A 27,856-nucleotide genomic window follows, 5' to 3' on the forward strand; every position below is an offset into this window, starting at 1 on the left:
GAAGAGCTGTCTGTTAGTTGTGTGATCTCGAGTGGTGTAGTGCTGTAAACAGGAGTGTAAAGAAAAACAAGAAACAACTTAATAAGCTCCGCCAACTCCCCGAACAGCACTGGTGTAATGATTCAAAAACAGAAACGTGGATAATCTCACCGCAAGCACATTTTTCATAACATGTGGGCAGATCTCACCTTGTCTGAGCTGGTCTCATTCACACTTGCTTTAACCATATGCTGCAGAAAACAGTTGAAAATATCAGTGTCTATATTTAAGATGAAATTGTCGATGAGAGAACAGAAGTAGCAATGTAACAAAAAGATTCCGTCATGTGTTAATTTTGTGCTATTTTTGATTTTTGTATACATGTATTCGATGAGAAATTACTTTTCAAGATTAAATCAGTATGCAACATAATGAGCTGTGTGGGAGTTTCACATCCCAGCACAATGGCTCGGCACCGTACCATCATCATCCACATGGGATCCCACCGCACTGTGACACATTACATGTGACAATGAGCGATTCGCAACACGATTAAAATAGTAACCTCCCTCTCACCGAGCGGAGTCACATCTGCTGTCAGAGGCGAGTGGGGTAATGATCACCATATGCCATCAACGACCACAGTGTACGATGAAGATCTGTCTCACTGTACACGTGTTCAGATCGGCAACCGCGGGATTAACTGTGCAACTGCAAACTTCAAAAAATATGGAGAAACAAATTACAGCTACATCATTTTAAATATACACAATATGTACACAATTTTCACATTTGAGCTTAGTAAACACTGCATAGGTGACTGCATCACTAGCACAGATGAAATTGTTTCTTTTTTGAATCGTATAATGCCTCACTTGAATAAATATCACATAAATATTTTCACTTTTCTGTCTGTCTACTTCGGCAGCCAACACTATTGCAAAGTCTGTGTGCCACTTCATGAGAAGGTGATTTTAAAAGAAAGAAAAAAAAACAAGCTTGCATTCAGAGTATTATCAGTCGTTCACACAAACATGCATTCATAGCTCAAAATAAAACAAAAACATAAAAAATAGCAGCAAATGTGGTCATGTTAAGTAAAACCTGGGTTAAAATAAGAATAAAAATGTAGTGCATTTGTAATTTGTTAAGAAATAAATACAAATAACAATGGATTAACGAAAAAAGGCAAAGTAAGGCTTAGCAAATTGGCTTGCAAATAAAAAACACAAGATGGACATCTCACTGGGCCGTTGAACCAATAGAAAAACACCAGTCAGGATCTCTCGACAGAACAGTGAACATGAACCTTCATATCAACCGAAGGAAACAAATTTAAAGCACTGCCTTCAACAACAAAACAAGCCCTTCATAGCCCTTCACAGCACTATCCACCCCAGTACCACTTGTCAAGGTTGTTGAATGCCTTATACTCCTTGTGCCTGCGCAGGTAATCACAAGCCAGGCATGTGTGCTCTGCCCAGAAATAGGCCTTCTTTACTTTAAAGTGCCGTCGCCACTCAAAGTACCTGACGTACATTTCCTCATTTTTGTCCAGGAGCAGCAGGTAGTCCGCCAGCTCCTTGGGTGAGGGGAAGTCATCCACGTGGATGAAGGCGTCTCCCTGGATAAAGTTCTCATAGTTTGGCCGGGGCGGACCGAGAACCACGGGCACTGTTCCCACCGAGAGCGGGTTGTACAGTTTCTCAGTGATGTAGTCCTTATGGATGGAGTTCTCAAAAGCCAGGTAGAACTTACAGCTGGCCATGGTGGGGAAGTAGTCCTGGTCGGCAATGTATTCCCCAAAGGCTTGTCCGTAGGCGTGAACCTCGATGTGTTTGTACAGCTCATTGTAGTACTTCACCCGCACGTGGTCCTGGTTCCAGTTACTCACAATCCAGCAGATCAGTTTGTTTTTGCTAGGTGGGACAAAGTCCTCCTCGCCCTCCGCTGCTACGATGGACCCATAAGGCACTTCAATGTCAGCATCCTGACGGTAATTGAGAGTCAGATTGAACAGGTTCTCGATCCCGGGCAGCTGGGACGAGTGCGACGGCGACTCCAGGTTCATCCATACCCACTTCTGGAAGGACGGTCGCTGGAACGGCGGCAGGTTGGAGAGGTCGGTGCAAATGTCTCTGTGATGGATGATGATGCCATCTGACTTGTTGTAGAAGTTTCTGTCCGCTGTGATGAAACAGCCCTCAATGTTGAAGAGAGAGCTGCAGACGCTCAGGTCGTAGGTCTGTCCGAAGGGCCATAGCCATATCAATACGGTGGTCACGTTTTTATCGCTCTTGGTGGAGAAGAGGCTCTTAACGTGGTCCGTGGACGCCGTTGACTCTACGGGACCTGACAGCCAGCTGGTGGACGGTTTAAAATACATCAAAAACAGAGTGACAAAGCATCCCAGTATGAACGTGCCGAGCAGAAGGGGTCGTAGGATTCTGTGAAAAGGTGCAGATGGCATACTCTGTCCTGAAAAGGGCAAAAAAACATGAAGAGAAAAGTCATGATCAACAGGATGTAACACCCAAACTAATCACTCAATTAAAATCCAGCATCTGCCTCTTCTTGCGATAGTCTATGAGTTTACACTCTGCTATTGGATCAATGAAATGTGTGACCTCCTCGGGCACATTTTATTACAAACCTGGTGAATTCGACTGAATGCTGAAATCCGAGCAAGAGTAGACGTCGTGGGGGTCGGAGGGAGCAGCTCCTACATCGGGTCAACGGTGAGATCAATCTTCGATGTGAATCAGCGCTCATAGAAAAAAAAAGGTCATGGCTAAGAGATGCCTCTTACACAGAAAAATAATGATGCACGGGTCCTCTTAGCAATTCCTCCTTTACATGAGAAGAGGGAGAGAATCAGAGATAATCGGTTAGGGTTCTACAGAAGAGGGGGGGGGAAACACACAAAGCATCACCAAGAAAACACAAAGCATACATGAGTTGCAGGTTATGTGCTGTCAGCAAGCAGGAGAAGGCTTCATCTACACAAATAACTCAACAGATGAGTTGGAAAATAAAATAAAAACACTACAGTTATTGAAAAATGTCCAGCTAATGGTGATTGTTCTTTTAATCATTGCCAGTTAAGCTTGGGGTGCAAGCTCCCAACTGTTATTAGTTTTTGGCACAGACCTTGCGTACTGTAAGAGAATGCTGCCATCTTAAGGCAGGGGAGTAGAAGGGCCCCCCCTGACTCTGACTCTACCACTCTCTGGGGCTCAACACACCTGCATGCTGCACAGAGGTCATACTAGAAGGAATAAACCTTCAGAGAGGTTTTTGTTAATCCTGTGCATCACTGAAACATATTTACACCAGTAACTGCAGCTCAAACGCAGATATTGTTCACTTTATGTGTCCAGCCCACCGTGTGGGGAGTGACATCAGCTTCATGTAAAGCATCGCCACCATCTACAGCATCATCTGTATGACTTAGCTCCAGAGATGTGAACCATGAACTCGGGCCAGATGAGTGTGACTCCTTTTAAAGGCTTACAGTATCAATACATTTTCATGTAGGCAAATCCTCTTACACTGCTGAACCACGCTTTCTGTCACCAGCCGTGATAAGCTCTTTGCTTTACTGAGAATGCAGCCCGGCAAGGCACATGCGGCTATACCTTCGTATGTTGGTGTCAGGGATACAGGACTGGAGCGATCAGTGCTGCAGAGATCAAAATCAAGGGCCTATTAAATATGCAGTGTGTGGTGTTAAAGTTAGTGTCTCCATGGTGATGGCGCTGAGGTCAGAGTATTTGATATGGGAGGGTTACACGGCCACAACACTTGTTATTTTCCTCCCTCCCTTCCATCTTATGAGCCTGGAGTGGGACACGTGCTCAGCCCAGGCATTCATTCACATTTTAAAGAATATAGCTGAGGTTTTTTTTTTCTCCTTTATTTATCAAATGTATTGTGATGTATTTGGGACACAGGGAGGGAGGGAGAGAGAGAGACAGAGAGAGAGAGAGCATTGCATGGGTGAGTAGTCTGCAGCAGGGTTTGAAATGTCTGGAGCAAAGCAGGAAGCACAGATATTTCTTTGGGAAGAATCATTCCCAAAGATGTGGTTTCAGTAACAGGTATAAAGGGCAAAAATGAAAAATGCTTGACCCCTGCAAAAAAACAGAAATCACATATTGGGCATTTAGCTCTGATTTATGTGCTTCTGTCAGGGAGGCCACAGCTCTGATTGTAAAAAAAAAAAAAGGGGACACTCCATCCCAGGTGAGAATTAATTTCCACCCTGTGAGCACTGAAGGTCATTTTAAAACGTGATGCCATATAGAGGAGGAAAATGGTTGTCAAGTCATTGAAGTTGATGAGGATATTCACATTTTTGCGCACCAGAAACGTGCAGAGATAAGAAATAACCCCATGGAGGATGATGCTGGAAAGAAATGCACAGTGTGAAAGCCTCAAATATGCAGAGGAGTCCAATCTGTATCATACACATCCCCTTAATTTGAGGTGTGCATGTGCGTTATGATTCGACAAATGCTAAGAAAAACAAGCTCCATAGTGAAACATGGAAATTAAGCGATGATTTCTAATTAGCTGGCCGGGATTTGTCGTCAAAAAGCAGGTACCGCTGCTGCCGCCGCTTCAGCCATGGGGGGAGAGAAAGAGGAGAAAACAGCAATTTCACTCACCATCTTGACAAGCGTGAGCCAAAACAGACCTTTCCTCTCATTTCCTCCAGAGGATCGGACCCTCCTCGAGGGCAGCGCGATGGAGGATGCGTGGATGCGGCTGCAGGGGAGAAATCATGCCCGTGCGCGGTGTCGTGTTCGCAGGGATAGATCCGGAAGAGCCCGCATCCATCGTCTCGATCCTCGATGATACCTATGCACGGTCGGCTGCAATGTGCGCGCAGTCCTCTGCACGCCGACGCGCGCACAATGATGGCTGCACACACACACTGTCACACACACTCAAAGAAATGAAACAGGAGGAAAGGACGGGAGCATCGGAGGCTACCACAGCAGCCTGCACGCCGGAGTCACGGCTCGGTGTGTGAGGACGCCATGTATGCCCAGGCATGTGATGCGATGTGGAATAATTCCCTGCTGCCTGCCCATGCGCTACCTTCCTCTGTTTACCGTCAATGCAGCTGCAGGTTCTGGCGGAGCCTCGGTGCACGCGTGTGTGTGCGTGTGATGATGATGAGATTGGTGCACGTTACACTTTAAGTGCTTAAGGTTCGGATAAGAATAAACAGGAGAGTCGTGCGTGTGAGTGTGTGCAGGGATCGGCAGGTTTCCCCCTCACAATGACTGATGCACCAAAACAAGACAAATATGGGGGAGTGTAGAGAGAGAGAGAGAGAGAGAGAGAGATAGAGAGTGTGTGAGTCAGTGTCTTTCAACCACAAGGCTATTAGAGGCGATAATGCACCATCAAGGCTGACTACATTATTAAGTTATTAAAGCAGTTTGTGCACATTACCAGGTAATTTACAGCAGCTGATTGGCTGCGTATACTGTGACAGACAAAACACTAATGTCTCAGTGAAGAAGCTGAAAACATGGTGTGTGAATCTGTATCAACACATTTGGAAATTAAAAGCCTTTGATTTTGTTGTATATTATCTTTTTTCCTCTGAATTTAACTCTTCAATTGGAAAAAAACCAAACTCATTTATTTCAAATTTCAAACAATTCAGAATGTTTGAAACAATACTTTGAGGTTAAAAATGTCACATTACACGTCTGAGATAGCGAGGATATAGATTCTGGCTGAATCTAACCAACATTCCGCCAATCACATTGAGCTCCAGTGGTCATGTGGCGTGGATGCTTAAATGTACAGCACCGTCAAATCTTGTGAATGTCTTATTAACAAAGAAAGGCAACAGTTAAAGAGGCGCTTCAGACGCAGCTCCACTTCCTCCCACAATCCAGTTTTATCCTATTTCATTGCATCAAATTACTAAATAAATGTAAAAATGAACACTGGAGCAAACATAAGATGACAGAAACTGTAACAAAATCATTTCATGTTTACTTTGCCCTGTTCCATCTGCAAATAGGATCCCGATGATTCAGCGTCAGTTTTTGGAACATTTAAATACAGTCACTAAGTTCAGCTCACTCTTTGCAGCTTCCACAAACTACACTCTTCACACAATGCTTTGCCACACACAGACAAATGTGTCTTCTCTCACACACTGACAACCGAAACAGAGTAGCTTGCAGAATTTGAACAGATTGGTGACTGAAAAAAATAAAAACCACTGTATGTCCCAAAGGTTGGACAACAATAGGAATTAGCCTTTGAGAGGTGAGCCAGAGTTTGGGAGGTGTCACTCGCTCTCTAATCCCTGGTCGAACCAGCGGTAACTAAGGAGTTAGCATCACTATGGCAACGATTAAAACTGCAGAGCACAAACACACCTGATTCAGATCAGCTAATTAGACTGCACACACACACACACACACACACACACACACACACACACACACACACACACACACACACACCTCTCCAAAGTTGTGAGGACACTCACTGACATAATGCAACAGTTAACAGCCTAACCCTCCATAACCCTAACCATCCCAACTAAATGCTTAACCTAAAGCTAACTCTAACCCTACACTCAAGTCCCAATCCTCAAACAACTCTTTGAATTTGAGGACCAGACAATGTCTCCAGGAAGTCAAAATGTCCTCAAAATGATGGCATTGAACCACAATTAGCCCTAATTACTAGAAAGAGAAGCACGCACACACACACAAACACGAGATGCACAACGACACAAACACATATTATTATAACAAGAAATAGGCAAACACGGTTCAGCTGCCATGAAAGTGACCACAATGCACCTTTACATAAAACCATCATTCAAACGTTTTAGGTTCAGTCTCCTGTGGAGGGACATTGTGGAACAAGTCTCAGAGTTATGACCTGGAGTTTTGAATCCGTGGTTGGTGAATAATTACTTGACCTGTCACATATGCTTACAGTAGGAAAACCAAGTGCTAAAATCGGGTAGCTGTTCGATAGATTCACACGTAGACACTGTGTGAATGGAGCCTGGAGGAGATGCAGATATCAACACATTTGACACATCACAAAATAATTTTCCAGAATTTAAATGACATAAGAGAACACATACTGTATAACGCTGGTGGACTCCTTACGCCTCATTTAGCTGATGCTCGTCCCTGGAAACTGCAGTTTTCAAATGTAGGATATGAGGTGTGCTGCTTTGTTTGACAAACACAAATAACAAAAAAACAAACACAAAGACAAACATTTCAATGTAGAAATAAGTCTCACCTGACATTGTTGCAGTTAACTATGAAGGGCCGGTGGTATCTTCCAGAGTAGGCGTCTCTTCTGCAGGTTGTGAAGGACTAAGTGTGGATGGTGTCGGACGTCTTATCTTATTTCTAGGTTACGGTCATCCACCAGCAGATACTTGTTATCTGTGAAGTATGAGTGGCTACAAATCACAATGTAGACAAATCTAAATAAAGAACCAACGACATGAATTATGACTGTTCCTGTAGAAATCGCTTTAACCTTAAAACACAGACTTAAGATCATGTACAATCATTCCACTTTACTTTCCGTGATTTTGTTTACATGCAGGGTTTTAATCGTGGATTTGTTGCAGTTAATTTCGATCTTGTAATTGTATAAAATCGGTCATCATATTTGATTTCAAGCTGCTAGGGCAACTGAGGAATATTACCAATATTATTATACAACTGGCTGATTTAGTGTTTTGTCTGTTGATTTACTGTCCCTGTAAAATAAATACACTTGTACTTAAAGCACAAATATGGCACAAATATTGCTTAAAAATGAGAATCAGTTTATTTGAACGATGAGAATTAAGATAATCATGATATTAAAAATAATAATCACGCAGCTGTAGAAATGAAATACCAATGATGTTCTTACCTGATGTCCCCACCCACCTCTTCTTGTCTTCTTTCAGTGTGAAACAAATGGCATCTTTACCATCCTTTCAGAGCTGCACTTTATTGCTTTCTAGTGAGGTTTAATACAGTCACAGTTTACAGAAATCATGCTGCACAGTTTCAGGTGGATACATCGGAGACAGTGACAAAACATGCTGATAATGTTATTTGTCCCAAAAAGTGCCAAGGGCGGTGTCAACAATAATACCTAGACATCAGGTAAATTAACAATAATTCACCTGAAATTAAAAAATTAAGATAATGACGTAGTTGATCATAAAATTATTCATCAATTTCATCTGATCCATTCTGTAACTAGGGGTCTGTTAAGTTTTTATGTCAGAATTCCATGGTCAAATCATTCCTGCCACCTTCGTCGCTCACCACCAAATATGGCAGCCCATTTGCGAGTTATCTCCAGGTAGATAGCAGGCTTGTTGGGCAGGTAGTCCAGGTACACAGTCTGGCTTGTTTTGGGAATTGCCATTTCAATCTGTGTCCCCTCGTGCCACTCATTAAAAGACGTTATAGATATAAAATCAGGCCGGGCCTCTAACGCGGCGCTCAGCGAGGTCTCGTAGTATTTGCCGTTTATGCGGTTTCGAGTGTTCTGGAAGTTCCAAGGTCGAATGCTTGTGTCAATATATCCCGGGCCCACGCTCGGGATGAAAATCAGGTTGTTGTCTTCGCAGAACGCTTTGATAGAGTCCCAGTTCCGCTGAGTGGATCCATAAGAGAAGCCATTAGTGGCGAAGTAAGTGTAGACACCGTCGAATCCTGCGGTCAAGATATCCCTCTTATGTTTCTCCTCGACAAGAAGGGCGATGAAGATGGCGTCATATGGGGTGTCTCTGATGCTGTTACTCTCTGTGTGTTTCAGCAGCTTCGCCCACTGTTCCGAATTCATCAGATAAGAGTCGTACACATAGAAGAGCGGAAGCAGCTTGCCAGTGTTTGTACGGTACTTGAAGAAAGCCGGGTGCTCTCCGTATCTGAGGAGGAGAGTTATCAGATGGATTATCAGACACAATAATTATCAATTAATGCAACAAGTCGTGACAGAATGATTCGATGAGAAAGTGTGAGATCAAGAGACGGACAACACTGAAGGAACACAGCACTTCTCACCTGTCTATGATGTATTTGACATTAGAGAACATATTGACTTCATCCCTCCCTTTGTACGGCTCAATGTGAAACGCGACCTGTGAACGCAAACATCACAGCAACATTAATTTACATCTTTTATAGCAGACACATTTTTTATCAGCCAACTGATGAATTGGCCTTTGGTCAAACCTTTGATCAGATTTCATGTTATGAAACTCACAAATATCTGCATACAGACCTTAATATAGTATTTATGAGCCACTTCCAGCAGCAAAGGGACAAAGTCATCTGTTGGTTCTCCATTGTCATCCTTCATATCAGGAGGATACCAGGAAACAGCAATGACACCTGGGAATAAACAGTTCAAGGTCAAACATGACTGAAAGAAAACACTTATAATATAAAATAACAATTCCTCATGAATATAATAAATTATACTAATAGAGGGAAAAGGTCTTGCAGTGATATTAAATGTGCACTGGGAGTATAACAGCAGACGATCGTTGAGGGGTTTTGATATGAATATCCGTCGATATATGGATTTGTTGTGTTGAATCAGTTTATCAAAATTGTTTATACCAATAAATCAGGGAATCTTTTCTGAATATTTAGCTACAGTAAAGTGTGATTTATTTCTTTATCTATTTTTAATTTTGGCAGGTTTGTTCCTCCACATCTCATAGCGAAAGAAACACATCACCCAGTTTTTTCCTGATTTCAAAGTTCAGGCAAAATCCTCTCTTACCAACAGCTGCTGTACGCAGCTGCTGCATGTGAGCCTCTATGATGGAGGGGTCCTTGGAACTGTAAGCTCCCAGAGAGGGATAAAAGTTGGACCCGATGTCGTCAGGTGGGCTGTGTCTCCCTTGTGGATACCCATGAGCCACCTTTAAGTCCCAGTGTGGCAGCTGCGGATGGTCCCAGTGGATGTATTTGCCATCGAACTTGGGATTCCCATACCATGTGTAGTAGAAGGTATGGACATAGTAGTTTGGAGGAGCAAACTTCTTCAGTGTCGCCTCCAGTTCTTCATCTTTTTCTGACTTAACGGCGTCGCTCATTTTAACCTGGTGGGCTTTATTGTCGTTTTCTCTCCGGATCTGATTGTCATTCTTTCTGTCGGGAAACACGGGGCTGCTGAATAGAGAGTCCTCTGGTGAGAGAGCTTTCAAAACCAGAGTTATGACGAGGGCGAGCAGAATGAAAGCTAAGAGTGTGATGCAAGATTTGCGCCTGAACCTTGCCATCCTTCAGTCTGTGCTGGAAAGATTCCACAGTTCATTTCTGAGGCAGCAGGGAGGGACTGTTGTTGGAGAAGAAGCCATCGAAACTCAGCCAGTGAGTTTTGTTCAACCTGGAGGTTTGACAAAAAAAAGAAATAATCAATAAGTCTATTCATTATTGTCACGATTGATGCACTAATTGGTTTGGTCCATACATAAACATAGTGTTTAAAATTCTATCAAAAAGGCAGTTGAAGTCAGAAACTATTATCAAAATTGATATACCTGCTAATTATTTTCTTGATTATTGTTTAATCTCTAAATATTAAAAAATCCATCAATATTCCTTCACATTTGCAGATCTCAAGTGCCTTGAGATAATGTATATTATGAACTGGCACTATACAAATAAAATGTAAATGAATTTAAATGTCTTGTTTTGATGTGTAAAGCCGCTGAAGTAAACAGAAAAAAAATCGCTGCCAATCAATGTCCTCTTGTTAGTATTATTTCAGACCAAGGCTGGATTACTAAACATACACAGGAGAAAAATGTCCAGGAGAGATAGAACCTCAAGTCAGACGTTTGTAATAATGAACAGAATATTCTGGATATCATTTAAAATGGCCATTATTATTCCCTGAACTCCAAGTTACCACAATCAAACCTCAAACTATCAAATATACAAACATGGTCTTGAGACAAAAAAATGAATGAATCATCAAACATGTTGTCAATTTTGTGTCAATCGATTCATCAATTCAAACTGTCTGCTCTCAAGTCCGTGTTGGTTTCTAGGGAAATAATGAAAAGTGTAACGGACAGTGGGGGGGCCAAATGACAACAACACTGCCCCGGGGCCCCTCCATGAGCCAGATCCGCCCATGACACAGACAGGGCTGTGTTTTGAGTGACAGGACTGAAGGCGGAAGTGAAAAACACAGAAACAGTTCAGTGACTTGATGAAGACGTGAGAACAGAGATTTATTGAGACAGAATGAACCGGATCAGCTGCTGCTCCACCTGCAAACATGAACTTTGGACTCTGCAGCAGAAATGACTTCTATCCTCAGACACACAAACACTTCCGGGCTCGCGTAGTGAAAACCACGTCTGTTTAAAGCGTCAACACCGTGTTCGATACCTGGTTCAGTGTCTGTCGTGACGATGAGGACGGGGCATCCTCTCAAGATTCAGCCTCGAGTAGGACAACCTGCACTTCTGGTTCAGCAGCCGTCCCGACAAACCACAGATCTGGAAACACTCCGCCCGCGACAGAGACACGACTGAGACCCATCCAGGAGGTCTAACGAGCCGAGGTCACGCGGTGCGTCCCGAGGAGTCAACAACAGACACAGCAGCCACTTTCACTGATGTCGCCCCCGTTCGACGTGGGTGAGGTACTGCAGTGAAACCCTCAGAACATGGATGGATGGATGGAAGGAAAGATGGATGAATAGATAAACCTGATGTAAAAATATAAGATGAAAAATCCAACCCTTCAAATCAGCCTGGATACAGATTATTTCTTATTTATTTATTTCACCTTAGATTATTGATTCATCCATTTTTCTGGTGTAGAAAATGGTAGAAAAATAGTGAAAAGTGTCAATTACAATTTTCTGAAATCTGTGGTAAAATATTCACATTTTTAATTTCGGACGTGTTCAATAAAACAAGAAGCCATAATTACCTGTATTAAAACAAGTCGTGTTTGCTGGATAACTGCAAATGATGTTGTTTCTGTGCATCAGGAGGTGGAGATGGTCCTCTCCTGCTCAGAAAGTCTGTGTTACGATCCCTGGCTCCTCCGGTCTGCATTCCTAAGGGACCTTGGTTAAGAACTGAACTGAAGCCCAAATTGCACCTGAAAGCACTGAATATAGAAGTGCTGTATGAATGAGTACATGAATGGATGGAAGCGCTTTGAGTGTTGGTTGAATGGTGACACAGTGTCGAGGGAAAAGCAACGTTGTAATGTTTTTTTATTTCTTGACGGCACAGACACAAATATTACAGACAAAACAATCTTTAGTTTCCATCCATTTTATTTAATTTATAGACTTTCAAACAAACTTGTACAAATTGCAAAACAGCTTTTGGTAACACCTCATTGTTTCCTTATTATCGTCGTTAGGAAATAAATAAAATGAATCAAAAGTAAACAATGTGAAGAAAGAACACAGAAGTCCAACAGAAGAAGAATACCACAGAGAGCAAAATAGAAAACGAAATAAAGAAAAAGGAAGAAAAGAAAGAGGCAACTGTTTTCCACAAGAAGTAAACTGCATCTAATTAGCAGTGACTGACACTGAAGCGCTGACCGGGCTAATCGCTGGTCAGCTGAATAGACAACTGAAGTACCTCCAACATTTTTACTGACGTTGTAATGAAGAACCCATTTGAGCTGTTGAGCTTGATTTACATCAGATTTGCACTGTAATGCTGTATATGCACACCAGGTGGCATCACAATCACACAAAACAAAACAAAACTGCCTGTCCCTGGTGACCACTTCCTAATCTACCAGTTTTCATATTCTGTACCTGAACTAGTTCAGTGATTTCACACAATATATCTGGGAAATTATTTTGATGAGGAATAAGAATTAAGAAATAGACGATGGCGAACGTCTACCAGCTCGGTTTGAGAAGTGGCGTTTGTGTGTGGGTGTGGAGTTGAGGCACAGGGAGGAGACAAAGGAGTGGAGGAATTGATGCCCAGAGGAAGATGTGTTTGAAAAGAGCGTCTCCACTGTCGGCAGCAACTGATTCAGCCTTTATATTTCATTCAAGCCGGTCTCTTCACATTCTTTGCTACTCATTGGGACGTGGACTTTTTCAACGGTTAAATATACAAACCAACAACCACGAGCTATAATGACTTCAAACTGTTACTCTGGAATCTGGTTTTTCGTGTCTATCGATTTAACACTGCCTGTAAATATCAGTCTTATTGAAATAGATAGGTGGGATTTTCTCTGCTTATCAGAGATCAAGGCGAGAACAATATTCATTTTTGTTTAGCTGAAAATAATTCCTTTGAACTCAGCCCCTCTACAAGGAGAAGGCATTATCCATACACGAGACAGAACCTCAGAAAAACTCAAGTGGCATCGGAAGTAAAACCACCAAAAGATTATTTGTTAATAATATCAAAAATACCAATAAACAGGCAAATAAAATAAAACAGATTGGTCACAGCAAATTTATGTACACATACACATTAAGAAAAGAGCTGTCAGTGGAGTTGGAGGGTGAGTGGGGAAGAAAGAGGAGAAAAAAAGATTTGGGCGATTAGATGAGCCCCATATCTTCGCTATACAGGGGAGTTACAGGGGTTGCCATGACGGCAGACCAAGGACGGACAAGGTAAGAGGGAGGGGAAGAGCCGAGGCTGAACGTTCACCTCTTCTTGGGGGCTTGGGTGGTGCGGGGTGGGGTGACAGGCCGACCAGAGTTTACACCACCATACTGGTACTTGGCCTTCTTCTCTGAGGGCTTTAAGATCTTTAAAACACCAACACATACACAGAGAGAGAAATAAATGTATGTGAGAGAGAGTGTGTATAAAGAAGAACATTTTTAAAAGCATAAATGTGTCTGCAGATTTTATATTACCTGAAAGGAGCACATGAGGGACTCGTCCACGCTCATCATGCCGCCAGCATTGTCAAACTCCCCACAGTAGTTTGGAGCAGAGAAAAGTGTAACCAGTTGGCGTTTGGCAAAAAACTCATAACCATCCTCCACAACCTGTTAGAAGACACATGAGATTATTCCAACGCCTACGGAGATCAATACTTAAGAGGCAGATCTCCAGCTAGTAACAGACTTAGCTATCAAGACTGAGTGTACAAAACCACCTACAGCTGAATCAATATCAAACGCCCAGCGCAGAGCAGAAATAGCTTCGGACTCTTGGTTCACTTGTTCAGTCAATTAACAGAGAAGTTTGATCCTTTATCATCTACGTGTATCTGATGTCTTGTGTTACAAGTGCAAACAGCAGCTTGTTGTTCTCTGAATCATATTCCATTTTCAATAAGCAAAGAAAGAATTAGATTGATAAATGGAGAAAAATAGATTAAATGAGAAAAGAAAATTAAGGGTTAAATTGTTGCACCAGGTCTAATAATACATGTTTTAAGACTCTGGGCTGTGTCTTTATATCATCAAAGTCCTTATAGGCAATTCTCGCCACTTGGCAGCCATCTTTGTGACGTCTGTCGTTATTTTAGGATAACAAGAACTGGCTCGTATCTAAATGAAAGGGGAGAGAGCAATGATTGTATTTTCAATGGCCATTGGCACATTAAAACTACATGTGTGGAATCACCATCAAATATCATAAAGAATTTAATTAGTTTATCCCAAAATAAACTTATAATATTTCTTTCCAGAGCTCTTAAAAAAACGCAAGAGTTTATGTCTGATGTTTAAATAAACACAGTTGATGCATCACACTGGGTTTTTTTATTCTGTCTGCGCCCACTGCCACAATCAGTGGAAACTGGAACCTCAACTGTGCACTTGCATCAGTGCAACAACTAAATTGACTTGCTATGTGTCCCAGTTCAGCAGGCGAGGGGTGGGACACTTGACATTCAACCTCCATCTTTTGGGTTACAGACTTTTCAATTCAAGTTTCTCCCCCTCCACTTCTAACGTCTCTGGTATCATTCACAGTAATAATGATGTGAGCCGTCATTACAGTGCATGTCCAACCAATTCCCCACGAAAAAAAACACCCTGCTAGATTAATTTGCTTGCAGTGTGCTTCTTTCGAATTACACCTCATATCCAGCCTCTCTGCCTTAGTGTCCTTCATAATTACCTGGTGGGCTCGGCAGATGAGGTCCAGGTCGTGGCGGTTGAGGAACTTGCTGACCACGTCTGCTCCGAAGGTGAAAGAGACCCCGCGGTCGTTCTCTCCCCAGCCTTGCACGTCCTTATCTGGGTCTGACCACAACAGGTCGCACAGCAGACCTGAGAGAGACACACAGAGAAGAGAGAGGGAGAGAACGGTCATATGAGTGAGGAAGGAGTTAAAAGAAGAGCCGAGACTGACAACAGGGAGGAAGAAGGTGCTGATGTAACACGAATGATTTACTGAAATAAGCTGTTGGTTCAGGAAGAGAAAGGCTGGAAGAAAATCCAGAGAGAAATCGGAGGAAGTGAATATGTTCAAGGATGAGCATGCACACAAGTACGTTCAGACACACACGCACACACACACACACACACACACACACACACACACACACACACACACACACACACACACACACACACACACTACCTGTATCAGGTACATCTGTTGGCCTCATGATCCTGCGAATCTGCTCCATTGACTGCAAATCAGGCGATAGCCCTGAAACAGAAATAAAAGAGGAGTTACTCCAAAGATATTTTGACCAACTTTTTTAGATTTGAGTGGAGGGTAAAAAATGACGGCTCTCACCTCCATGGCAGCAGAAGATCTTCTCGTCTATAATAGCAGCAATGGGGAGGCAGTTAAAGCAATCAGTGAAGGTCTTCCACAACTTGATGTTAAACCTGCGCTTGCCTGTTGAAACACACAATCACAGGTTATTGTAACATGATTAAATAGGTACTTCAGAGATGTTTAAGTGCAGGAGGAGTTTATTTCTACCCACACTCATCGTAGAACCCATAGATGCGGTTGATAGAGGCGCACTCGTGGTTGCCCCTGAGCAAGAAGAAGTTCTCTGGGTATTTGATCTTGTAGGCCAACAGAAGGCAGATAGTTTCCAGGGACTGCTTCCCTCTGTCCACGTAGTCGCCCAGGAAAAGGTAATTTGCCTCTGGAGGGAAGCCACCATACTCAAACAGCCTCAGCAGATCTGTGTACTGGCCATGGATATCACCTGAGAAGAGGATGTGAGAGGACAGGGGGGACACAAGATGTTAATTTTAAGGTACTGTGGGTGCAGTCAGAAGGAGAGGAGAGAGGAACTGAAAATTGAATTGCGAAATCATGTGTTTGGCTCTTATCGCGAAAAGGATTTCCTTTCATCCTGAGATATTTGCGTTTTCACGTACACAAAGTTATGTAAAAGTTCTGCTACATTTTCATGACTTTTCATGACAGCTATAGAGAGGGAAAATGATGACAAGAATTTAAGAAGGTTGTATGAAATGGAATAGATGATAAAAAACAGTGCTGAATATGTTTTTGGAGACAAAAGAACAATTAACTGCAGGACAAGCAATATTTTTAGTTTCTTCATCTCTAAACCACGTATTCATCCCACGTACACACCAGCTCTCATCTCTCTGTAGCTGTTGATTTTAGGAACACAGCTATACCTGTAGGTTGGTGGGGATGTATCAGAAACTTTGACTATATGACCGTGGCTATTACTGTGATGGCAGAGGTAAGGTAATGGATGCACACACAAAAAGAGACATTAGAGCAGCCATCAGATCAATGCTATGGCCCATGGGACACGAGCTAGCAAGGGAGAGAACATCTCTAATCCAGGCTAATCACAAAAATAAAGGACGCACATTCAGATGGTTGCAGTAAATGACTAATTTTAACAGCTCTCCCAGGATTCTCTCTCCTTTCTTTGACACCAGTCAGGCAGTGATGAGCTGGAGGCACTCTCACAAAAGCAGAGGAGCTCTGCAGGGGGAGCCTCGCTTCATCACCTAGCCAAGACCTGCTTCCTTTTATATCCTCTTGCACCAACTGAAGGGCTGCTCTAATTTTGGGCTAAGTGCTCCAGACAAAGATGACTGCAGAGGGCATCACTAGAGCAGCTAGGACAATAATAACAGGCTTCATTGTGACCAAAGCGGAAAGAAAATTCATGTGCCACACTCTTTTTATGGCAATGCTTCATTACAAGATGGCACCAAATAATACAAATTAAAATAGGTCTTGTTAAAGTGTGCAGCTGTCTGGCCTTGAGATTAAAATAACCAATAAAAATGGCAACTTTATACTGCAGTCTTGAGAATGGCTGGGATGTATTTTCTTTCCATGGTGCCTGTCAGTGATCTAGGCACCAAAACACAAACCACAGCTGGCACCAAACCTATATGCCTGCACAGGCCTGAATTTATTTTTGCCTGTGTCTAAGGGCAGCGTGTAAAAGCACAGTTTTCTGCAAATGAATGTTTACATGAATGTCTGAAGTACAGCTTTTATTCTCAGTGCATCATCAATCATTTCTCTGGACACACATCTCCAGCTTGCCATGAACAGTTTTGATACAAGTGCTGCATGTTAACAACTTCACATTAATAATACAAAATCAATTTAACAAGTCTTAAAGTATTAATGCAGCGCTACACTAACATAATCCAGGTCACTCATTTTGAGCTTTACCTTCTTTTAGAAGAAAAATGTGATGGCAGATGAAATGATGAATTATTTGAATGTTACTCTACCACAATAGTAAAACTAGTCTATATACTAGTCCACTATGTCTTAGTCTGCTGTGTTTGGGAATAAGCAGTAGGCAATTCGTTCAGACTTACCAGCAGGTTTGACTAAAAACACAGACAGATTTTCACCAAACTTGATGTTATTATTACTTGGGTGTGTATCTCCAGATTATTACATTTTGGAGCTGATCCCTCGGGGTGAGGGTGTGGGGACGACATTCCTGCAGTACAGCTCTATGCTTGTGCATGAATGTGCATGATGAAAGCAGTATCTGCTGAGTTTCTACTGAATCCTGCCTACTTGCCCAAAACAGTACAATCTTTATGGATGTTTTAATGGCCACCAACACGGGTAGGATTTCTCTTGGTGCTGCGGATTGTGACAGACCATGAGTACTGTACTTCTGCTCTTTTCAATTTCATTTGGTTACAACAAATTATTGAAATTTATGCGACTTAGTTAGCAGCACTAACTACAGGATGCTCATCTGCACACACTAATTCTCTATCTGAACACATGGATCTCTCTCTCATAGGAGATGGGAAATGGGCTGAGAGGGGATGAATTTTTGTCATTCCGGTTTGAAGGAGGTGGCATCCCCCCTCATCCATTGTCTACTGGCTATCGTTTGAGTCTCCATTGCACAAATCAAAGTAAACCTGTGAACTGCCTGAACCTACAAATACAGTTTTTTAGTCTTTGTGGTCAGAAACAGGCAGAGGACTGAGTAAACACAGTGGACATCACATACAAAACAATAATTCTTGCTTATGCCTGCACCAAAACAGAAATGGCCACAAAGCAGTAAACAGGTCGCATCTTTAATTTATGAAGCAGTTCGCTGAGTTAAGAAAAGGAAATGTAGGGACAAAGCCACATTTGGATAAAATGGCAGATGCAGACACATGGCAACATAGACTGTAATCTCTGCAGCGACAGCTGGAGGTGAGTGAACTTTGTAAGAGCCGGGCTAACTTCGGCTGAGCTGTGGCATTTTAGTAAAAGCTGGGTAAACTGGATTATAAAATAATGCTCTTTCATTCATGGCATACCAAACTACCGCTTAGCTTTGCTGATATTTTCAGTGCAGTGGTTTTTGTTTTTTATTACTTCCCCAGCTCAAAATGATTTAGTGGCAAGTGTTTGATTGGCCTGAGCTGAGTTCAGTTTCATCAAATTCTAGGAGTCGTAGCATGAGATAGTGCAGCCTGAGTTATTGCTGCGTACATGAGTTTGTGAGCTTCACCGAGACTTTCTATTCAGCAGCCCCCTTGCCTCCTTCCTCACAACAAATTGTAGGATGACAGTGAATTATTTACTCAGGACTGCCTCTGCAGAGTCAAAACAGTCCAAGAATAGCAGCAGAGAGATTCAGGGTTTAAAAAGCAGAGTAAACAGCAGAAAACAAAAAAAACAAAGGGAACTTTAACTTAAGGTCAGTCTCATAAATGGAGTCTCAAGACAACACAACCTAAAAGCACAGGTCATACGGCAGCTCTACAATAATAAAAGTGCATATCAGTAATTTTATTCAGTAGTAATCTTTTGAGTGTGGTACATAAATGGATATTCATGACAAAATATAGAAATTATAGTTCCACAACGTAGCCTGCTAAAGATAAGGCTGAATTGTAAATAAAAAACTAATGATTAAATCAACAATGAAAAAATAATGCCTATACTTGCACAAAATAATGTCCATATATTAGCCAAGAATTAGAACACTGGTACTTAAGTTATAAAAGCTATGATCAAGCATAGTGTGACCTTGTGCAGTCAGATAATCAGCTTGTTTAGAAAATACAACTGAAAAAAACCCCAGCAGTGTGAGGAGCACTAAACAATACTGTTCAAAATGAAAACAAGAAAAACACTCAGACAATCTGCTGATTGTGCAAAACTGTAATAGAGTACAGAATGGCACTTGAATTAACTTTCTAATAACAAAGAGTTTTCATGCTGATCTGCAGTGACACGGCAGCAACAACATGAACGATGTTTGTACTAGAATGTCCCTCCTGTAGTCCACAGTTCTGAAGATAAAGATTTTGTCATGGCTGATGGATTTCGTGTCACATAACTTCCATTAAAAGTGCAATAACAGGGGGTCTTTTCTGAATAGGAGGTATTATTACAGCAAGCAGAACCTGTTTTAATGTCCTCATGAACTGGCAGGTTTTTGAATCTATCCTTTACATCAGAACATTTCTGTGTGCATTCTAAAACTGTTTTATCTCCTCTTCAGTCTGTGAACTGCTGTGCTTCTTTTCAGTCAGATAACAAAAGACATCATATTCAACTGAGTCCAGACGCTGCTGAGGGTTTAAAAATGTATGATGAATGTTACCACAGAATCCAAAAAGTAAGAACACAGCAGCAGCTGGGCTTTTGGTCTTTCTTCAGTTGATTCAACAGGCTAACAAATAACAGCGCAGGGTTATTATGGTTGAAATTCATCTGCTTGGTAATTTTGCAGAGGATTGTGATTATAGTTTGCTGTTAATAACCATCATCCGTCCAGATTATCTTAGAGACCAAATTACTATCTAAGACATTCTCACAATGAAGGTTTTATTATTATTATTATTTGTGCGAAGAACATCATTGTCAACAACACTGCGTATATTACACTGTTTAATCAAATTATTAAAACTCGACAGAAACAGAGATGCGAGTTTTGGCAGAATTGTTGAGTGTCTTTAAGTTGAACATGTGAGGGAGCGTGAGTAAATGTAGAATCTGATCCTAGCGAACTTAGTAAATTATTAAATGCCATCACCGCTGGGTCTTTGAGAACTGGTGATCCAACAGTCGTGGGCTAAAGGCGAGTAATCAACCTGTGGTTAGAGGCCGCAGTAACAGAACAAAGACAGTAAAAGAGACACAAAGAAAGCCCACACTGTGTCAAATAACACCACCACACACTCATGCATATTTTACAGTCGTGTCAGGGTCAGTTCTATATAGATGAATCCTTAACAACCAGTTAATCTGATCACAGTTGTGTCAGACACGTGGACACATGAGACAATCAAAGACATGAGGAGGAAGTTTGAACAATGGCTGAACTTTGTGAGTTGGTAAGATTCTACAGGCATCTACATGATGTAACTTCACCTGGGCACAGACACAAACTGTTGCTTTTGCCTCTTTTGTGAGAGGTACATTATCACAACCTCCACCATCGACATGTTTGCTGTCATCTGAAACTCTTGAAACTTGCAAATTCTTACATCGTTTGAAATGTACATCTTTTCGTATGAAAAAGAATCTTAAATGAGCCTTAATAAAACTCACAACATAAAATATTTGGTCTGCATAACAATCAAACAAAGTAATTATGTGCGTGAGGACACTGGTATGTATGAGGAAAGAGATGAGTGTGTACTCCTGAGCATATACAGTATATAAGCCTTTGTATTTTCAAGGACTTGTATTAGGCATTTCAGAGTTGTTTGCAGTTGCAGCACTGTGCTGGGGGAAGAGATAAAGCATGTGGGAGTATACTGAGATGTGCAGGAGCCAGATAGAGACCGAGATAGTACTTAGTATTTCAACTGCAGCGAAAGAGCTAACTTGCAAATGTGTGGTATACTGTATGTCTATGTTACGTGTGTATAACAATGATACAGATTCTGTTCTGTGTATATGTTTCCCCTAAATGTACCTTCTGTAACACACAGAGCAGTGGCTGAATATATGACCCAGGCTGAGGCAGTGTTATCCCATCTGGTTACGTAAGTAAACTCTGCGTCAAAGAAATGGATTGCTGCTCTGGGCTGTGCTCTGAAGAGTGGGAGTTTGCCACTGGTGCAGCCGACCTGGAGCTTTTCTGTTTGAGCTGCTCTTCACAAATTAAGATGTGTTGCTACTGTCCAACATTTGCCAAGGATGGTAAGCAAATATTCAAGCTGCATGTAGTACTTGTTAAATCAATTAGTTGACCGCAGAAAAAACAAACAGTGCTGACGTTTTGTTATAGTAATGTGTCAATCCATAACACAGCCTGTCACAACCTTTCATATGATTAATTACATCACTTCAAGGCAGTATGTGAATTCAAGTAGTGGAAGAAATTACACAGTGGAACTGAATTAATTTTCAGGAATCAGGAAGACATTCGACAGGCTGCTATTGTTTAACTGAAGTGTTTAGACTGGTTACTTTCATATTTATGCTTTTAATATCCCAGTGGTTGTAAACATCTCATTTTAGATGTGATCTAAAGGGAATGTCACAGTAGATTATGTAACAGAGGAAAAAAATAAGTGTAATTAAGATAAAGTAAATAAGCCTGACGTTGTAATAAAATGAACTAAAACGTGGGTAGAAATATACATCACTGACCACAGATCTTCAGGGGAGCCTCAAGCTCCAGCAGGATGGGCTGGCTGAGGAAGATCTCCCTGGACTTGATACAGAGGCCCCGCACCTCTGCCTCCGTCATCTGGACTATCTTCCCTGGGCGACATCCTCGCACTGGAGAGGAAAGAAAAGTCAGAGCTTTCACTTTTATTGTTAAAGGGAATGCAGCAACTTCAGGAACCCACAACACCACAAAGTTTATCAGAGCAAGGCCATAATAGAATAATTTGCAACCAAGGGGGAAAGAAACTGTTGTGGCGGAACCACAAAGCAATCTTAAAATCTGATGAGCTGTGGGGGCGTAATGATTCCATAGCTTAGAGCTGCTAGGTCTCAGTCATACTTAAGAAACCCACTGCTTAGACTACACCAGCAGCTTGCATCTTCAGCAGTGGTGTGGGTTTATTGGCTGTGTAGTCGCACCGTTAGCTTAAGCCGACTTTCTGGGGCTCTGCCACAGCTGTGGGTGCAGATTTATCAGATTTATACTGAAGAAAAGAGGAGAAAAGAGTGAGAGTTGCAAACTGGCTACAGTCAGCAGTTGAAATAGTTAGGGATAATGTGAACAGATATAAAAAACTGTTTCCACATCATATTACCTGGGGGCAGACAATATAATAAAAGCTAAGGTTTTTGTTTGGTTTAAAACATCTGTGTCAGAAATATTTACCTCCACCACGGAGGTTATGTTTTCACCCTTGTCTGTTAGTTGGTTTGTACGTTTGTTTGTTTAAGGTGGGAGAGATCATACGAAAAAGTACTGGACAGAGTGACAGCGTGAGATTTTCAAACATTTTCCCAATGACTAATTCATGGATCTTGATTTTAAAAATCTGGCAGAGTTAGATATCTATAAGTGTGTGTAATTTGGTGCAGATTGATTGAATATTGACTATTTTTGTGTTTGTTGATCGAGTGCTAATAGTCAACACAAGTTGAAATGCTAATATGAATGAGCAACAGGCTAAGAAGGGTCATACAATATCAATACAAAGTGATCAATTGTTCCTTGTCACTTTTCATTACATTACATATTATTCAGTTGACGCTTTTATCCAAAGTGATTTCCAATAAGTGCATTCGACCATGGGGGTACAAACCCAAAACAGCTAGAATCATGGAAGTACATAAGCTTTAAAAAAGCCAAACCACAAAGCCCTACATGTATTTGATAATGAACAAACAGTAGATGGTTGTTGGACTGCACTTACAAAACCCTTTCAACTTGAGTCCTAGTTTGACGTCACTTTGTGAAGATTGATGACAGAAACAAAAGTGATCAACAAATCCTTAACTCAAGAGTTATGTAAAGAGAAGACATTTTGCCTTAAAGCTTGACCCCTCGTGAAACAAACATGTGTTTGTCAGAAGGACGTTTTCCTTCAAGCCTTTTCCTTCTTCCCTTTTTGATACCTCAGAGGAAACAATGAAACTGAAGGGCCAAACATAGAGCAGTTTATAATGGATTAACCTGTGTACTAGTGAGGACTTACCAAAGCTTAATGAATGGGTTTTTGTGCGTACACCAACATGCTACTTGCACACTCAGTCTCCCTCATTGCAATTCAACCAATTCAGGGAGAAGGGAACGAACCAAAGCAACATGCATCCTCACAGACGGTGATTCTTTGAGCCAAGAACTATTCTAGGTCTCCAACAACCTTCATCAACAGTTGCTTTACACCATCAATTTTTGGGTGAACTATCGCCCATCTACTGTATCTGCACTGCTTCACACCCATGTGCTGAGCAGGGTGTCAAGCATTAAATTGCAGAAGCAGGGCTCTTCAGTCAACGGCCAGGCCTCATCAGAGCTGAGCGAGTTAAGCTCGGATGCTTAACCCGCTTGGTTTTAACACTGCACCTTTCACTGTGTGCAGACTGGCACTTTTAAAAAGAGATTACGTCCTTAAGAACATTGAGGGGCAAAGGCTAAAATTAAGCCATGACAAGGTTTTGCCAACATCATAAACCAAAAATTACTGTTTGTGTGTGTGTGTGTGTGTGTGTGTGTGTGTGTGTGTGTGTGTGTGTGTGTGTGTGTGTGTGTGTGTGTGTGTGTTAGTGTAACTGTGTGGTTGTACACGTGTCTGCAGAAACTGACAGCGTTTCATATGGTTTCATTCCAATGAATAAGCGCTCTCACTGACACTTGGCTTTTCCTCAAGACCACATTTTCTCAGATAGCAAAACACACAAATAGCTTTTATGTTGTGATGCAGAATGAAGGCTAAAGGCTTTTCAAATTTCTTCTGCTTTAGAGATTTAGCACTGGAGAATTATGAGTCTCTTGATACGGTACATCTGTGCTGAACATCAGAAAATACCAATGAATGTGTTTCAGACCCTCTACAACTTTATTATTCCCCTGAAAAAAAGACAAGACTTTGTGGAAAGCTGTTTAAAGCTAATAAAGTAATTGTTTTATTAAATAAAAGATGTCAGATGTCTATAAAATGTCTGACAATAATGAAAAAATACCTGTTAAAGTTTCATAAGGCCTAAGTTAATATCTTTGTCCAATCAAGAGTCCAAATAAAGGGAGTGGGAGACGGCCCTCTGATTCGTTTATTGGATCTTACGTCCAAAACACATCCACGATTAATCCAGACCATTTTTCCATCATTAAACCAACAATAGTGGATTTGGACAAGAACTAAATGCACAAGCTCCACTTGCTTTAGAACATGTGCTCAGACTGTTAAAACAAAGCCTGAAGAAAGGCAGCAAATCCCCAAACTTAGTGGAAGATGGAAAAGGGATTAGTATATTTTCATGGGAAGGAAATGTCACTTATCACAATAGTTGCCGATTAATATTCTGATGTGATTTCCTATTCTGGAAAATATCAGAAGCAACTGACTCTGACATTTGCTTTCTCACATACAGCCCCTCCAGAAAGTTTCAGGAAAATGTCTTGACTTCTCAAGTCTTGGTAATCATCTCAGCTCTGGTACATTTTTGGTATGTCACCAAACCCTTTGAGAATGAGGTAATCTCACGATTTATTTAAGGTTTTCAGACAAACAGGAGACCAATACTTAACAGGTTTTTTTTGCATTTCTACCCTTTAGATCCAGATTCATTCCAACAATAAATATCACATAGAAATCATCTGGGAAATACTTCTGCTCTGGAGGTGGCATTTCACAAACTGCAATTTCTTTTAGGGAGATGACCAACATAGAAACCAGGGTGCATCATGTGCTTTTAACTGACATCTACAATATCCCTAAAAGATTTTCTTCTCAGCTTAAAATTAACCATATAACACCAACAACTCGAACTTGATTCTATCTCAAGTCAATAAATACAAACTGAACAATTGTGTGAAAAGCCAATGAGATGACAACATCCAAATCAATTAGTCATGAACAGTCACTTGTTTTGTTTGCGTGAAAAAAAGAGACAGCATCATCGTTTCGCGCCGACAACAAAACTGACCACTTGTTAAAAATATGAGCTGCACAATCAACAAGTCACTGAGTGAAGAAAAGAGACAAACTGTAAGCTCCAATTACTGCAAACACTCAGATGACTGATGAGCACAGATGTGAGACACTACAGATGTGATTTTTTGTTTAACAATAAAGTGGAAAATAGGCGAGGAGCTGATTAGAACAGTGAGTATGCATATTATTTATTTGTTCTGAATTCTTCAGATTCAGTTGTGCAATAAATACATCGCAGTTGCAGGCTGACAGTATTTTCCAGCAATATAATACCAAATCTTAGCATTTCAGCGCTGGCGAACATTCATCCCCAACAGAGTCGCAGATCCTGGTGGAAACTATGCCAAGGACAGACAAATTTGCCTTCGTAGTCTGGTGTGACTCAAAGAATATCTCACAGGAGAACAGAAAACTCTCTGCCTTCATTACAGCAGGTGGTCAGACAACACAAGGGGATTTTTGCACTTCTCTCTCTGTGCCAAATCCAAAACCAGGTCCACACACACACACACACACACACACACACACACACACACCAACAAGATTTCTTTGATTTACCGAGCACAAAAGCAAGTAGAAGGGAACTCAGTAGAGCACATCCCTCTGCAACAGCCCCCATAAATTGAATACAGCAGCGACACCACTCACATAGATACATGTCCTTTAAATATGCCAGCTTTTTTTCCCCATCAAGATCCATAAATTATTCCCTGTGATATTAGTGAACTTGTCATAAATAGGCCCGATATTGCAATATCAAAGAAAGTTATAAAAAAATAATCTGGATCCCACCCCCTGATTCAGATCTGCAGCAAAATGTTGTTATTCGTTGGTTCATGGACCAGCTCTCTCCAAAGTGTCAGTGCAATTGTTTGAGTAGTTTTAGTATAAAACCTGCACAAACAAAGAAACACAGACATAAGAATAACCTCCTCGGTCGAGGGAACAGGTTGAATGTGAACAAAGCAACAGAAGATCAATTTAAACTAGAACCCGACCATACGGCTGAAAATCGGACACTTGGACGACACCACAGGAGCAGTATCTTTTTGTTCTGTTGTTTTTCTGTTTGAAGACGTGGTCCCCCAGTTGCGTCAGTTCTATTGATTCGGCTGCAACGCTGTTTACCCCTGAAACTCCAAAAGTGTTCTGTGAAACACACAGAGCTTCTGCTGATTTTAAAATGTCCTAGATGTTCTCACACATTGACAATGGATGTGTGTGCATCGTGCAGCCTGAGCGCACTGAATCACAACAACACACCCACTGAAACACACCCACAAACCCAGATGAGAGGAGAGAGCAACAACAAGACAGTACTGCTTCACAAAAGTCATAGCACGAGCCAACTTCGTCCAGGATGTTGTGACAATAACGTTCAATGTCACATAGGAAAGGGTTGTGTGTGTGTGTGTGTGTGTGTGTGTGTGTGTGTGTGTTTTCATATTAAATGGAGCACTTGGTTCCTACAGCTGATCCTCTTCCCAATGATGTGACATTTAAAATTGAGCAGCAAGCGAGTGAATGAGGCTAAAATGATCCGTGTCAAGGGCAGAGAAGCTGAAAACCAGCGTTGATGCCTGAGGAAAAATAAAACACGAGCATCGAGACTTAACCAACGTGAAGGATGAAGCTGCTGAGCCCACGACGATAAAAGATCCTAGTTATTTTAATTCAACAGTCCCAGCCCCTCCTTCTCCATGCGTACCGACCGTAATATAGGAAATAAACGAGGCAGAATACAGCAAGAGGAAAAAACCCGGAGGTAGAAAGTTCAATTAGAAGCTAAAGTAAAGCTGGAGCCATGATAACATCAGAATCTGCGAGGCTCTGGCTGGGAGCTGAGATGTAGGCGTTTACCGCCGCCTGTGTTTATAAACAGCTAACGGTACAGTTAGCCGACGCTAGCCGAGGTTAGCCGCGCTAGCTAAACGCTTCCCTGGGTTTTCCCGAAGCGACCGCGATTTTAAATCAACGACTCAACGCAACAACGGGTTGAGTCGAAGCGAAGCCTCAAACTCTGCTCAGTGTTCTCGTGTCAGTGTGGAAGTTGTTCACCTTCCAGGAGCCGAGAGATGAGGCTGTCCACGTTCAGTTCACCCTCCGCCATCTTCGAACTGATGCTGCACAGCGCTGGCCCGCTTCAATACGCGCCCCGGACACGTGGAGGCGCTGCTGTGCAGGAAACTGACAGTGGATGTCGGAGCACTACAGGTGCTGCACTTAAACTCACTTCAACCACATTAACATCAATTAAATACGTTTATTTATGGCTTTTTAAAAGTCATGAACATATCCTGTGTTGAGTTATATCTAGTGTGCATATTATTATTTTGTTAAATGATAAACTTCTGCT

The 27,856-nt window shown here is 41.7% G+C and overlaps 3 protein-coding genes across 4 annotated transcripts; all 3 read right to left on the bottom strand.

The window, feature by feature from the left end:
• Positions 1-1,232: 1,232 nt before the first annotated feature.
• fut9a (fucosyltransferase 9a) lies at positions 1,233-4,789 on the bottom strand. 2 transcript variants are annotated; one of them, XM_069535371.1, is made up of 3 exons: positions 4,650-4,789; positions 2,633-2,829; positions 1,233-2,342 (listed from the first exon to the last, which is right to left on the bottom strand). In XM_069535371.1, the coding sequence occupies exons 2-3, from the start codon at positions 2,749-2,751 to the stop codon at positions 1,367-1,369; spliced, it is 1,095 nt and encodes a 364-aa protein (XP_069391472.1). In that variant the 5' UTR covers positions 2,752-2,829; positions 4,650-4,789; the 3' UTR covers positions 1,233-1,366. The 2 variants fall into 2 exon arrangements, with proteins under 2 accessions (XP_069391472.1, XP_019953792.1); XM_020098233.2 differs by lacking the exon at positions 4,650-4,789 and having other exon boundaries at positions 1,233-2,457.
• Positions 4,790-7,976: 3,187 nt separating this feature from the next.
• Positions 7,977-11,623, bottom strand: manea (mannosidase, endo-alpha). Its single transcript, XM_020097845.2, has 5 exons — positions 11,409-11,623; positions 9,787-10,395; positions 9,280-9,389; positions 9,060-9,136; positions 7,977-8,923 (listed from the first exon to the last, which is right to left on the bottom strand). Exons 2-5 carry the CDS (start codon positions 10,286-10,288, stop codon positions 8,290-8,292), a joined length of 1,323 nt encoding a protein of 440 aa, XP_019953404.1. The 5' UTR covers positions 10,289-10,395; positions 11,409-11,623; the 3' UTR covers positions 7,977-8,289.
• A 671-nt stretch (positions 11,624-12,294) lies between these two features.
• Positions 12,295-27,708, bottom strand: LOC109636476 (serine/threonine-protein phosphatase PP1-beta catalytic subunit). The gene is made up of 8 exons (XM_020098217.2): positions 27,559-27,708; positions 22,031-22,162; positions 15,924-16,154; positions 15,728-15,832; positions 15,566-15,637; positions 15,101-15,252; positions 13,885-14,019; positions 12,295-13,773 (listed from the first exon to the last, which is right to left on the bottom strand). The coding sequence occupies exons 1-8, from the start codon at positions 27,608-27,610 to the stop codon at positions 13,669-13,671; spliced, it is 984 nt and encodes a 327-aa protein (XP_019953776.1). The 5' UTR covers positions 27,611-27,708; the 3' UTR covers positions 12,295-13,668.
• Positions 27,709-27,856: the final 148 nt, after the last annotated feature.

Source organism: Paralichthys olivaceus, chromosome 12 (assembly GCF_024713975.1).
Source record: "Paralichthys olivaceus isolate ysfri-2021 chromosome 12, ASM2471397v2, whole genome shotgun sequence".
NCBI lineage: Eukaryota > Metazoa > Chordata > Actinopteri > Pleuronectiformes > Paralichthyidae > Paralichthys > Paralichthys olivaceus.

Excerpts from the sequence above, each read along its gene's own strand:
- manea (XM_020097845.2), bottom strand. The coding sequence starts at position 10,288 with ATGGCAAGGTTCAGGCGCAAATCTTGCATCACACTCTTAGCTTTCATT. Across the intron at positions 9,390-9,786 it reads GCTGCGTACAGCAGCTGTTG|GTGTCATTGCTGTTTCCTGG; the intron begins GTAAGAGAGGAT and ends GTTTATTCCCAG. Across the intron at positions 9,137-9,279 it reads CTCATAAATACTATATTAAG|GTCGCGTTTCACATTGAGCC; the intron begins GTCTGTATGCAG and ends TTGCGTTCACAG.
- fut9a (XM_069535371.1), bottom strand. The coding sequence starts at position 2,751 with ATGAGCGCTGATTCACATCGAAGATTGATCTCACCGTTGACCCGATGT. Across the intron at positions 2,343-2,632 it reads CATTCAGTCGAATTCACCAG|CTGGCTGTCAGGTCCCGTAG; the intron begins GTTTGTAATAAA and ends ACCGTCCACCAG.
- LOC109636476 (XM_020098217.2), bottom strand. The coding sequence starts at position 27,610 with ATGGCGGAGGGTGAACTGAACGTGGACAGCCTCATCTCTCGGCTCCTG. Across the intron at positions 15,833-15,923 it reads CTATGGGTTCTACGATGAGT|GCAAGCGCAGGTTTAACATC; the intron begins GTGGGTAGAAAT and ends GTGTTTCAACAG. Across the intron at positions 15,253-15,565 it reads AACAGATGTACCTGATACAG|GTCTGCTGTGCGACCTGTTG; the intron begins GTAGTGTGTGTG and ends TGTCTCTCTCAG.